This window comes from Typopeltis vanoorti, chromosome 10 (genome assembly GCF_054136105.1).
Source record: "Typopeltis vanoorti isolate ZY-2024b chromosome 10, IOZ_Tvanoo_1.0, whole genome shotgun sequence".
NCBI lineage: Eukaryota > Metazoa > Arthropoda > Arachnida > Uropygi > Thelyphonidae > Typopeltis > Typopeltis vanoorti.
Window position 1 is genome coordinate 41,882,518 of NC_143558.1, and position 14,824 is coordinate 41,897,341.

Genomic DNA, 14,824 nt, shown 5'->3' on the forward strand with positions numbered 1-14,824 from the left:
AAATCAGCTTGTGCTCTGAGAGAATACAGAGACAAATGCAAGAATGCTAAACACTGTGTAAAATTAGCTAAACAAAAGTCATAGGAGGGCTTTGGCAAGAATATAAGAAAATAAATATCAAGTAGGTGGCAAAATATTCTGGCAGTTGTTGAAGAAGCTTAGGAATGGAGGAAAGAGTGCTGTAAGAAAGAGTGAGAGATGATAAAGGTGAAATGAAAACTGGAGAAAAAGATATCCTTGAAGTATAGAGTAATTCCTTTGAAAAACTGCTAAATGAAAAAAGTGATGAGAGCACAGTGGTAAAAAACACTGAGCAGGCATGCAGTCAGGAATACATATCCATACTTGAAGTAGAAAAAGCCATCAAAGGCTTGAAATGTGGAAAGGCAGCAGGAGTAGATGATATTCGAGCAGAAATGCTGAAGTATGGTGGTATAAAAGTCTTACAGTGGCTGTACTGCATAGTTCAGAAAGCCTGGACAGAGGGACGAATTCCCGATGATTGGAGTAGAGCTCTCATAGTACCCATATATAAAAAGGGAAATAAAACTGAATGTGAGAATTACAGAGGTATTTCCCTACTGAGTGTTCCTGGCAAGATCTATGCAAGTATACTTGAGAAACGGTAGAGAAGAATTGTGGAAGAAAAGCTGGGTGCAGAACAAGTTGGAATCAGGCAAAATAGAGGCTGTCAGGATCAGATCTTCACTTTACAACAAATAGTCGAGAAAGCATGGGAATATAACAAGGATCTATATTTAAGTTTTGTCGATTTGGAAAATGCCAAGGTGCCAAGAGAGAAGCTATTCAATACGCTACAGTTATATGGTGTTAATGGGGGCATTATATCAAGCAATACTTAGTCTTTATTTGAGTTGTAAGTCAGCAGTTAGAACTGAAGGAAGTACAGGAAGATGGTTTAATGTTAAATCTGGTGTGAGACTAGGATGTGCATTATCCCCTCTGTTATTCATTATCTATATGGATCATATTATGAAGGAAAGTGGTATTAAACATGATATCAAAATTGGAGATGTTAATGTTAGCTGTATGCTTCATGCTGATGATGTTATACTTCTAAATAAATCTGCTACAAGTCTGCAAGATTCTCTGACTAAATTGAATAACTGTAGTAATATATATGGTATGAAGGTAAGCAATAAAAAGACAACAACAATGAAAATAAGCAGAATCGTTGTAAATGTCAACTGCATTTTGAACGGAGAACCTGTGGAACAAGTAAAACATTTCAGCTACTTAGGCACGATTTTTACTGAAGATGTTAAATTAAATATAGAAATAGACAACAGAATCAGTAAAGCTGGTATGGTGGGAAGTCAATTGAATAAATTCATATGGAATAAGAGAGAAATTAGTCGAAACACTAAATTAGCGGTATACAAAACGGTGTTCAAACCAGTTTTAACTTATGGATCTGAGAACTGGGTCAGAAGTAAAACACTTGACCAAAGACTAGAGACCGCAGATATGAGAGTCCTGAGAAAACTTATATGCGTGAATAGATGGCATCAATGGCAATATCATATTAAAAATGAGGATATTAGGAAAGAACTTGACATTGTCAGCATCCAGGAATGCATTAGCAGAGCTAATCTCAAATGGTATGGTCACTTAAACGGAATGGGCGAAGAAAGATTAGCAAAACAAGTGTTCTCTGCCACAGCAAAACAATCCAGAGGAAGACGATATAGGTGGATTGATACGGTACCAAGTGCCTTAGACAATAGAAATATAAGATCTGATAATGTTGGAGTCTTGACAAGTAACAGACTGATTTGGAGGAAAATTGTAGATAGGAAGTTAGTAATGATGTAATTTTTTTCATGTGGTACTTCACATCCTGTACACCCCTTGAGGGTACATGGCAGGAATTTGATGATGATGATGATGATAATAGAAGATATTACTGATACATCCATATTTCATGTCTGCACGGTTAGTCTATTTGCTGTGTGCATCTCAAACATATGTCTGGGGAACGAGTGTCCTAGGTTCAATTCCGTCAGAGACGTGAGAAGCTGAAAGATCTTCCTCAGCCATAGCCAAGTTACCCAGTCTTGGGCATGGACAGTAGGGTTTTCCACCCAGTTTATTCTGGGGTTTTTCATCCTACAAATAGGCAAACTGGACCCATGAACACACAGCCATAGGACATAGGCAACGGGAGACCACCTTGCTTATAGTCATTTTCCATAATATGGTAGCATAGCTGCCTCTACTATCCGTAAGGATGAAAGGAAATCATTCCATTCTATATTTCACAGTTATATGTAGAAAAAAACTTCAAAACTTTCAAAAATTTACCGAAGAGTTTGTAAGAACAAAACCTTTGCATAAGCTTTCGAGTAAATTTACAGTAAAATAAATTTAGTTTAATCCTTTATCCAAGTGTTAGCAAATAAAGTTTGCGCCTGAAAATATCCTCAGGACTGAGCTAAGGTGGTGCAAAACCAGGCAACTCGTTGCAAAGGTAGATGAAGCTAGCATCCATTTATTATAGTTAAACAAGTGAAAAATAAACTTTCAACATTTTTCTCTGAATCCAGAGTAATTTAATAATGAGGTGGTACACCTTTGGCAACTGCTATAGGTAAGGATGACCTCCATTGCTTCTGCCTTGGTATCTTTACTGCTGGGCTTGGCTCCCACTGACGAGATCTCAAAAAAGGTCGAAACCGATCTGGGTAGTGGCCCTTACCCTAATGCATAGCAGCATACATGTCCACAAGGAGATGTGCTTTGCATTATGGGAGATACCGAGATTTGCATTATAGTAGATACTGAGATAGTAGTGATGATAGCTTCATCCACCTTTGCAATGAGTTGCCTGGTTGCACCACCTCAGATCAGTCCTGAAGATATTTTCAGGCGCAAACTTTGTTTGCTCACACTTGGATAAAGGATTAAACTAAATTTATTATAGTCTAACTAAGTGAAAAATAAACTTTCAATGTCTAGTACACTATCTATGTAAAACAAATATAAGATTCTCAGCTATATATAGTTTAATATTTTATTATGCACCCACCTAGAGATCACTTGTGATGAATTTAACTCCGACATAGCTAAGTTACAGCATTGTTTAAGCTTAATCTTCACTTGAATTTGCTATTTTGTTAAAATGAAATTTTGTCAATTTGAAGCATGGTGTTTCAAAAACTACTGAATGAATTAATAAAATGTGTGGAGTTTGAGTTGTTTAAATAGTGCAGGCAAGGAAACTAACTCCAATTCTGCTCTTGTTCTCATAAGCTATCTGGTAAAATTTCAAAACTTCACTTTCTTTCTACGTTTGGGTATAAAATATAGATGGATCCATAATATCTTCTATTTTGATATAATTCTATTCTATTAGTGGTCCTAACAGGCACTTAAGCGCTCACGACCTTTTAAAGAATAAGGGTAGTTAGCCCTATGCTTCCCAGTGTGTCCTATGTAGATGTGTGTGCTCACAGGGCCATTTGCCTGTTCTGGTGGACAAAAAACCCGAGTTTCAGGGTAAAAATCCCCATCTCCATATGAGACCGGCTAACTCACCTTTCGTTGAAAGAGACCAGATAAAGGTTCCTCACACCACTGGTGGGAATCAAACCAAGGTCTTTCTGACCAAAGGGCTTCGTCTATATCGACTGAGCTAAGGAGGCCCATTTCAATATAATAAAATTCTCATTAAATTTCATTGAGAATATTGAATTTATAAAACAATATAGCATAAAATTCAGAAAAAATATTGCACTTATTTCTTCAAATAATAAAAATATTAATGGAACTTAGTTTAAATTGTAAAATATAGAGAATAATTATGGATATAAACATGAATTCATGATAAATTATGATGTAGAAAAATGAATTTTTCAGCATTTTTTGGAGTAGCATACATTTGGTTTCTTAATAAATATTTCCTACTACTGGAAAAAAAATTTTTTTCAATAATAAGCTCGTAGCTAGTGCTGAAAGAAAATTTTCTCAGAAATTGTACTGTGGAATAAGTTTACTCATCAGCCTTAGAAATCTTTCTATTTGAACAGTCACACATGATAATGGGAGGCTTTTCCCGATTAGTTATGTTTGTTATGATGTATGTAGCTAGAATCTTTGTGCTTCAGACAGCTGAATACCAAATCTTTCTACTGATTCAGCCAAAGCCGAATATCTGAAAAACATGCCGAATCAGCCAAATACTGAAGCAAAACCAAATATTCAACGTATCCCTAATATGAACTAGATTATTACCTATGTTCAAATATAAAGATGTGCATTTATTAACAAAGATAAGAAATAAGAAAAGTCTGATTGATTATGTTATTACTGATGTTATTAGATTGCTTTAGGATACAAGCACATATGCGAAATGAAATAAAAAGCAACTCCCATTTACTTTTGAGTAAATAGGATTAATAGGTAAAAATAAGTACCACATTAAAAGAAAAAGATACACACAAAATTTTAAAAGAAATCAAAGTCGAGTAGCTTTCAGAGATGAACTACAGACACAGTATACAAATCATATTAGAAAGAAGATGAAGGAGTTTGAAAATTAAATCATTGAAACCAAGCTGTAAATACTGAATTGAATGATTGATTGATTCAAGAAGTATGTGAAGTTATCTGCAAGGAAAGAAAAATCTAAACTTTGTGATAGATAAAAGTCAATCTGAGCAAGAAAAAATTGTATCAAAAGTTCTGGCCAAGTCAGTGTCAAAATCCTTAATAAAATGCAAAAAAAAGTACTATTCATAAAACAAAAAATCAGCAAACAAAAGTTACTGTTATCAGAATTTTGGGAAGAATAGAAGATATATATCTAAAGGTGGCAAAATGCTATAGAAACAGAGAGAAAAAAAAAAGTATTACAAAAGTAATCAGACATGATAAAGGTGACATAAAAGCTGAAAGAAAAGATATTCTATATGGCCAGAGGAAGAAAGAAAAAAAATTGTGATAACTTGGGGGGGGGGATATAAAAAGTTACATTGCATAAAAAAGCAATGCTGATTATGGTTATTGTACATAAATGAGCGATGCTGTCAGTTGTATATGCAAATGAGCCATGGCATAAAAGAGGGCGAGTGGTTTCCCTTTCATGTCTGGAGTGAAAAACAAGGAATTTCATGATAACAAAATTCTTAGATATGGCTGCAAGACATCATTTAAATGATGAAACGAATTCAGATGATGAGCCATCGTAAGACTAGTGGCCATCGAAAGTCAGATAGAGGTAGCCAAATGGTAGCATGCAAGTGATTCTGTGGTTCATTGACCATGGAAACAATTTCAACAGTCACACACAACAAGAGATACAGTGAAGGAAAGTCACAGTTACGATCACAGTGAGTGACCAATATCTCTAATTATTTACTCACGAGACAGGCGTGTTACCCTTAATCGGCTACAATTTGACCTCTTGTCAGCAATCTGCTTCCATTGTGTGAAAAAATGCTTCACAAAGGGTCTGTATGATAAGCGACCTGTACTCTACATGCATGCTCCTATTCCACAGGTGAAACATTTGAAATTAGCCAGGTTTTGCATCAACTGGACTATGACCAATGGGAGTTGGTACTGTTTACAGATGAATCCCAATTTGCTCAATAAAGTGATGATACTGGGTGCTCTGATCTGAAGATAACCAGAGGCATGTTATCATCCCTCGAATATCCATGAAATGGATACTTATGATGGAGGTAGTATGTTGGTTTGGGAAGGCATTTCATTAGGTAGATGCACTGACCTGTATGGGCTTCCTAGCAGAACCATGAATGCTGTAACTTATAAAGACAAGGTCCTGGACCCCTATGGTCAACTGTATGCAAGTGTGATAGTGAAAACATTTATCCTACACAACGTTAATGATTGCCCTCATTGAGTGAAGCTTGTGGACCAAATTTTCAACATACAATACTGCATGTATGGACTGGATAGGGAAAACATTTATGTGATAGGGAAAACATTTATCCTACACAACGTTAATGATTGCCCTCATTGAGTGAAGCTTGTGGACCAAATTTTCAACATACAATACTGCATGTATGGACCGGATTGGCTAGGTCTCCTGACCTTAATCCTATTAAGTATGTTTGGGGTGTTCTAGGTAAACATGTTGCTGCTCTCTAGGTATAGGAGAGGAAAGGGAAAGGTGTTTGATGCCAGGAAAAAAAATATCAGAGGAAAATCAAGGTTTAGGCGAGATTGACATACAGAAGTGCCATTTGCCTGCATCTAAGCATACACTATGGGGAAAAAAAAAAAAAAAAAAAAAAAAAAAAACGTGTCTTGAACAGGACACTAGAGCTGCCTTGACCGTAAGGGACATGCACCATAATTTCTATGGTAAGTCACGAGTAGAAAAAAAATGCACCAGACAATCCTTCATACACAGTATTAAAAGAATACCAACTATTCTACTACATAGAGGCTTTCAGTATCAGCAATTAAGCATTCTTTAAACCTCACTTGTGAAAGTTATTTTAACATGTCATTTAAAGTATTTAAAGAATACTTTAAAGTATGTAAAGATTGCCAGCCTCTTCATCGGTGGCTGCTATAATTAGTGATAGACATGGGCCAGCTATCTCTGATTGGCTACCGGTGGAGATTGAACTGCCTACTCAGTCTCCAAAAGCTAAATAGGGTATAAAGGCCTCGCCTACTCCCTATAAGGGGGGGGGGATAAAAGGCGTTAGCTGATTTATTTTATTTTTAAATTCTGATTCCAGAAAGCATAATAAGATGCAAGCTATTTTGTTCATTGGAATTTTCCAACTGTTTCTACTATTACTTGACTGCAGTTGACTCATGTTCTATAACAAGTGTTCTGGTTTTTTTTGCACATCATGAATGCATCATTGAAATATCTGTAGATTAATAAATTATCATATGTATTTTGTTTTCATGTTTTGTATTGTGAATCCATACAGCCAACAAATAAGTCAACGTACACATCCAACTTAGAAAGAGTTTAATCGAGAGTTTAATGGAAAATTTAATGAATGCCAGTATCTGCTTGGAGTGGAATAATGTTAAACAAGTGAACAAATAATCTCCCTACTGACCAGGACATATATTCATGTCCAGCAAAACCTGGATACAACATATACCATCTGCTGAAAGAACATGGATAAGAAGTGCAACTCAGCTGTCATATCCAATTAAAAGGCATGATAATCCATCATGCTGAGGAGAACACTTAATCAGATTACCTTGTTCATAGCTGCATTTCAATTACCAATAACAAAAAAAAGTTTGTTGTAGTATGCTCAATAATTAGAGTCTTAGTTGTATCAGAAAGACTAAATATCCACATTTATTTTTTTTTTCTACCTTTGTTTATCGTATTATTATAGTTTTTAATGCCATGACAAAATAAGAGATGCTTTTATACTTTCTTCACGTAAATATTGTATCATCTTGGAGAAACTATTGGAAAATTGGGACCAACTGTGTTTAACCGCTTAGTCAACAATACATTTGATCTTCCACAAACTTGATTCAATATAATTATTTTTGTCAAACAATTATTTTATAAATTAATAAAAATCCGAATCTTATTAAAAAAAAAAACCATATACAGTAAAAATCCGAAGTTACACGGTAGGTGGGACCAACAAAAATCGAATTCGCGTAACTCGGAGTATAATTTTGCATGTAATTTATATATACAAACATACAATTGGGACCAAAGGTTTACAAAAACACCTATATTTTTTAAGAAATATAATCATAATTGTAGTTTTTCATACATAAAAAAAAAGAAAGTTATTTCAATGTCGATGGTTTCATAAAATCTCATAGATTTGTCTGATGGCATAATGTCTTTTTCTTGTCACACAAAATTTCTTCATAGCAAGCTAATGATTTTTTTATTCCTTGCCTTGTGGCTACAATTCATTCCTCGTTAGAATCTATGTCCTCCAAAATCTGTAAACCTTTCTTTTATGATTGTTCTTACTATGGGTTCCTGTAGATCGAACTTCTTTGCTAGCTCACAAATTTTCATTCCGCTTTCAAAATCCTTAATAATTTTGAGTTTTGTTTCCAAAGTCAATGTTTTTCTTTTCTTGCTAATGTAGAAGAATTGGACTTACTTCTTTTGGATGACATTATTATTTTTTTATGTGATAAAATTTTTACCAAGAACATAACATTAAACAATCGCAAGGTTTGTAGACTATAAAAATCGTGTATGAATGGAGACCGCGTGAAACACGTCAGTGCTTGTTCACAGCATGTGTGACACTGGCGAATGCAGCCGGCACCTGAAAGATATGACTAGTGGTAAGGCGTGAAGTGGAACAGGAATATGTACATATAAGAAACCGCGTAACTCCGGATTCGCATAAGTCGGGGTATGACTGTATTTCAAATGAAATTTTGTTTACTTTTTATTCATAATCGTAGTTCATAGATTTTATGATGGTCTGCACTTTTATGAATTTGCTTTATAGAGAAGATTAGAAATATCTAACCATATAAGGTAATGTATAATCTTTATAACCTAATCTTCAGTTTTTTTGCATTTCATCTTTCTTGGCTTCCATTTATTTCAAATTGAAATAAATGGAAGTAAAGTGTTATGTACAAAGTTTCTCCAAGTTTAAATATTATGTGACAATTCTGAAGAAGTGATTCTTTTGTATAGTTTATCCTTCAAAATATATATAGATACATACATTAAAAGTGAAATTTCATATCTACATTTTTTACAATAGAATTGAAATTGTATTTTGCCTTTAATGGCTAAACCCCTCCCCCCACTCCTTGCAACATTATCACACACACGCATTTTTTGAAATCTGCCTATTATAAGACCGTTTTTAGTAAATAAGTATGCAGTATGAAATAGTGAAACTTTGTCTTTCAATTTTTCATATCTGTGTGTGTGAAAGATGACAAAATTTCAAAGTAGCACTAATATTTTTTATTACAAATTAACAAAGTAAAAAAAATGTTATGGTATATTCAAAGAAACAAAAATTAAGATTCTGTAGAAATGCAAAAAAAAAAAAAACGATTTCATGCTGTTCAGCTTTTTTCCTAGCTTTTTTAATGGCAGAAAATGACATTAACCTTTATGTCTAACTTTCATGACATAGACTTTTCAATAACAATCTATCTGTAAAAAATTAGCTGATTGCTATTCCTTAAAGAATTGTACTGTGACCCAAAAAGAAAATAAGGTAGTGGTTAGAATAATCAAACTGCAAAGAAATAATATGGATAACAGAATATTTGTTTCATTTCTCAATGGGTTAAATGAAGTTATAGATTTTGGATAGTGAACTGTGAAAAGTGTGAAATATGAAATTAGAAGAAAATAGATATTTATAATTCAGTTACTGTGAGAGGTTGTGGGGAGTGGGGGTTGTGATTGGAATAGTTCAAAGCAAACATAAAATTTAAATCAATTCCATATAAGACATATCAGATAATTTCACTGTATATTTTATAACAGTTAAGAATCAGAATTAATATTAGTGAAATGAGCACTCTACAAACAATATCAACAACAAATAATAACAATGTTTTGTTTTTCAACTGCGAGTTCATTTAAAATACTATTGAATATAAATTTGTGATATTTTAAAAATGAGCCTCAAAATAATAATGTAATTCATAAATCATTGGATATAACTTTTTGACATAAAAAAAGTCTCACAACAGAAAATCGAGTGATGTAATTTAACATAATTTGTTGTTAATAAAAACAGAAAACTTGTTTCTAAAACTGAAGCATGGCAATCCATATAATGGTAATTTGCAAGGAAAGAAAACAAAAATTCATATTTATTCCAATAAATGTTATTTTAAAAAAATATAAACATTTCACAATGATTTTCAATGCAAGAATGTGAAAATTGCACAAAAATAATTTCTGCAATATTGTCATTAAAATGAAAGAACATAAATTGTCTTGTTCTATTGCAGAATAAAAGACAGCAAATTTACTACTACTACTGAATTCATTGAAAAGGGTGGTATGTGGTCATTTCTGGATTGATTATTTTTGCACATGTGAAATGTTTTTATTTTTAGAAAGAAACTCAAATAAACTGCACAGCAAAATATTCAAATATTGAAGGATAGTAAAGAAAATTCCAAGGAACACAATACACTTTAAGTCAAGTGACAGGAAGGTAGCAGTCAATCCATTAATGGCTCTACATTGTTATTAAGGGATTAACAATGGAGGAGAGTAATTACATGATAAAAGGTAGAATGCCAGTGAAGTTTTGATCATGAAAAATGCTAAGCTGGTCTGACTATTTCATCCCCCCCCTTGGCTAGTAGGGAAGTTAATAAGTGATTTTGCATTGGGTTTCCTCCATAAGGTTTAATGAGATTAAGCTATATAATATATTGTTATTAATGGTACAAATAACAAGCTGAATTGTTTATGAAGTTTTCAATTTCAAAATGAAAAGTAACTTTCATGGTTCTTGTGTGGCATCTGCAAATTGAATTTGAGTTGCTGAGTAACAGGCATTCAATAACAGTAATAGGCATTTTCATTTTTTGATGAAACACAAGGAATCAGGAAAAAGTATTCAATATTGGTTTCCTTTCTCAAGCATTCGGTTTAATACCTTCTAAAGAATGGATGTGTGTGTTTCTGAAGGAATTTCTCTGCTGAGAAATTCATGGTAAAGAAATACAGGAATTTCTCTGCTGAATGTGGAATGGGGAAACAAAAGTGCTAGCTAACTTGGAATTTTAGTAATTATTGTTTTGGAAGGTGTTGTAATGATCAACAAAAAGTTCTTAATTAATGCATATTTAACTCATAAGTTTGATACTAAAATTTACACACACACATTTGTACATGTCTGTGTGCACATACTTGCTTCCCTTCTATTTAATGGAATATAAATATATTTTTATATTACAACTTTTTTGTGTGTCCTTCCTGTTTGCTGATTTGAAACAACCCTGTGAACCCTAAAACTATTCTTGGCCTATAAAAAAAGTGTTATTACAATATAATCTGTGCACTAATTCAAAATCAAGTAGTCATTCCTAAACAGACTTACATGATATAAATGCCAGAACACATTCTGGCATTTATATCAAATCTGCAAATCAAATTGATTTGCAGAATTTTTAGAAATCTGCAAATAACTCAAAGCTTAACTTTCTGTCAAAAGAAAAAATGGGAGAATACATTCACTGGTGACTAAAACATTTATTCGTAAAATATTTCGCTTAGTTTGATTCTTTTTATTTTTTAATTTTAATCAGAAAGTTGTATATGGGAGTGCAGTATCTCAAAAGAGAACAGGCACCAGTGGTGTGCCGCAGGGATCAGTTTTGGGGCCATTGTTGTTCAATTTGTATGTTAATGATATTGGGTTGGGTTTTAACTAGTGATATCCAGCTGTTTGTGGATGTTGCAAAACTGGGGAAAGCAATGCACAGTCAGGCTGATGTTAATGCCTTACTAGAGGACTTGAATAGATTGCATGAATGGCATAAATGGGCAGGTAAGTGGAACTTTCAGTTCAATGTTGCCAAGTGTAAGGTTTTAAGATTTGGTAAGCAACGATGGGATGCAAAGTATATACTTGGTGGGGAAACTTTAACAGAAGTGGAGGAGATGAGAGATCTAGGAGTGATGGTCAACAAGGACCTAAAATTCAGGGGCAACATTGCACAAGTTGTGAAGACATCACATCGAATAATGACAATGATACAGAGAACCCTGACATGCAGAAATAGAGAGGTTATGATTCCATTGTATAAGAACTTGATCAGGCCTCATATGGATTACTGTGCATAGATTTGGTCGCTGGGTTTTCATGGTTTGAATAGGATGAAGAGGGGAGATATGAATGAGACATATAAGCTGGTCAGGGGGGTTGTTATCAGGTAGGTATGGAAGCAGTGGTGTAGCTAGAGCTTTTGCTGCCCCTCTCAATACACACCAAAAATACTACAAAAAATCAAAATGACATATAGAGAAATAAATTAAAACACTATGTTTATTTTTGAAGTGAAACCTTAATTCCAACATTCTAAAATGTTATTTTTCTTGCTTTTCTGTTAGCAAAATCGCCAATGACATTGTCGAAGTCCATTTCATCACTCAGTTGCTGTTCTATAGACAGTATGGCAAGATTTCTTAAATGCAAAGTGTCACCCAGGGCAGATCATGTCCCCCCCCCCCAGCTATGCCACCGCATGGAAGAGATTTTTCATAGAATGGGAGAGAGGAGTAGAACAAGAGGCCATTGCTAGAAACTGTACAAGGTGGGTGTGAGCTAAGGAGTGAGAAGCGTATTCTTTGCATGGAGGGTGGTTGGTGAGTGGAATGCATTGCCTGGGTGTTATGGATGTGGATTCAATGCGTTAACATTGAATCAGTTTAAGACGCGGTTAGATGAGCATTGTATGCAATAGTGAGTACCTCCCATGATGAGTCTCTGACTCCATGGAAGGCAAATGTTAATAATAATAATAATGATGATTACTTTATTTCAGATTTTACTTATTTAATATATAAATTATACTTTACATTCAATAAGGTGTTTTAACTTAACTTACGTTGGTTATTTCTGTTGGTTCTAAAAGGTTTAAAAATGGCCAACGTAAGTGCTGCTGCTATAATTCATAATTTATAATTGTGTATTTATTCATGTTAGTTTGTTATTAATTTCTGATTGTACGACTATATTATATCATGCTAATACATAATTAAATAACACCATTATATAAACTACACAACAGTCAACTCTCACTACAACAAACACTGAAAAGTCCTGAACTAATCTCTATAGGCATAGTGCCCTTCTAAAGGAAATTGTTATAAAAACCAGCCACTACAAGAAATTATTCCTGTCATCACTATGAGTCTGCTATAGTGAGAGTCACTTGTATTAAATGTATTTTATTCACTGAATCCTATAAAGAAAAAGCAAAATGACCATTCTCACTCTTATTTTCCTTTTCTTCTTGCGATAAGTATCTTCATATTCATCATAATCAGAGTCTGGATCATCTAGTTCACCAACATCTGGAGGTTCACTAGTATCTTCTATATCTTTATACCATGAATCCTTAGAATCCTCAGTTAGCTTGTCAGCACTTTCTTCTCCTTCTATTTTAATTGCAGTATTTTCCATTACACTGATTTGATGTACATCTAACAAAATGATATGAAAAATTACAATAACTTAATTATTGAAAAAAAAAAAGACAAAAATATTGAATGAGATAAAATTATGAATTCTGGAAAAAATCTAGATGCAGTCGTCAATATACAACCCACACAGAAAATTCAGATGCATACCAACACAGGGAGGGCTATCTACTTCATGAATTACGGTCCAGGCACAAAAAATAAACTATATATATGTTGATTCCACCCATAAAAATATATAAGCCTGAGATAGATGATTACTATGAATAGACTAAGGATCACATAATATAAATGTGCCTAGTTTATTAAATACATCTAATTGTATTATAGTTGGAATTCCCCAACTTTGGAACACTTGCAAAAAGGTGCAAGTGTTCCACAAGGGTAACATATAGTCTGTATCCTTGCATCCTATATATCCAACTCATGTAGAGTGTTTTATTATTATTTAAAATATATATATATATGTGGTAATCTAATCCATGAAAGGTTGTTCTATACATTCATAGTACTAGATTATATAAGTACTCTGGATGGGCAAAAAGCTGATGAGAAAGATTCTGATAAACAGCAAACATTAAAATATTTGTAAAAAAATGCAGGCAGCAAAAACTGTGTATCTGCCAGAAAAGAAAGAGGAGTAAATTGTTGAGCTATGGATCATTAATTAACCTGATTGCTCTCTTCTGTACTGATATAAGTATTTTTAGATCTTAGAGACAATCGCAAATGTGTTAAGGCATAAGTGCTGAGAGAATATCATGTTGGAGGTTTAATGGAATATATACAGCACTAGGAAAGGATTGAAAACTAATTTCAATGCCTTCCAATATTTCATCTCAGTCACTAACACATCTTCAGGGATCACAAAACTCTTGTAACACACCCACCCACACACAGCACAATACTAAATGAAACACGCAGGTGACTCTAAAGTCCTATCTAGGTGGTGTGCCTCTATGGGCATTTGTAGGTGGCCTAGGATGTACAGTGGGATCGCTGATAATTATTTTTTCCACACTTTGGGAAGTTTTATGCATTCTGTTTATTTAAATTCAGTTGATTTCTGAGTGCCACTACAGATTCTAAAAAGTTTTTCCTTTTTAGCTCTCTCCTCTCTCAGTGCCTGGAGTATATCAAGTATCTTGTTCCTGCAAGTTGACTTACTTCAGACAGACAGGCAGATCAGAAACCATATGTTTAGAACAACACAAATCGTACATCTGCAATCATGACTATGGTCAATCTGGCCTTGCAGACCATGTATTGAATACAACACTCAGGATCTCCTGGAAGAAGATCTCCACCATAGTAAATTTAAAAAGGAAAATTGTTTTTAGAATATGCAGTGGCACTCAGAAATCAACAAATTTAAATAAATATATAAATAAATACAAGATCCTTGATACAAGAATCTTCCCAAAATATCAGTAATATAGATGAGTTTACATATGAAAAACTACAAAATACAGTACCTTCAAACAAAGCAGAACAGGCAAGTCACCAGGAGAAGATAATATAAACATAGAACTTATTAAATTTGCAGGTAAAGAATTTAACATTAGATTTCTAAAATTTATAAATCAAATATACAAAGAGGGAAAAATCCCCAAAAAGTTAGGGGAGAGCTCTAGTGATACTAATTTATAAAAAAGGTCTTGTAACACACAC

At 33.7% G+C, this 14,824-nt stretch overlaps 1 protein-coding gene across 3 annotated transcripts in view; it reads right to left on the minus strand.

Moving 5' to 3' along the window:
• Positions 1–14,824, minus strand: part of d4 (double PHD fingers d4) — a 339,869-nt gene that overhangs the window by 227,871 nt on the left and 97,174 nt on the right. For 2 of the 3 annotated variants that reach the window (XM_090398857.1, XM_090398855.1), the window contains exon 3: positions 12,939–13,156. In XM_090398857.1, coding sequence (XP_090254983.1) covers positions 12,939–13,156 — 218 coding nt within the window. The remainder of the gene's footprint in view (positions 1–12,938; positions 13,157–14,824) is intronic. The other variant, XM_090398856.1, reaches the window with a different exon arrangement.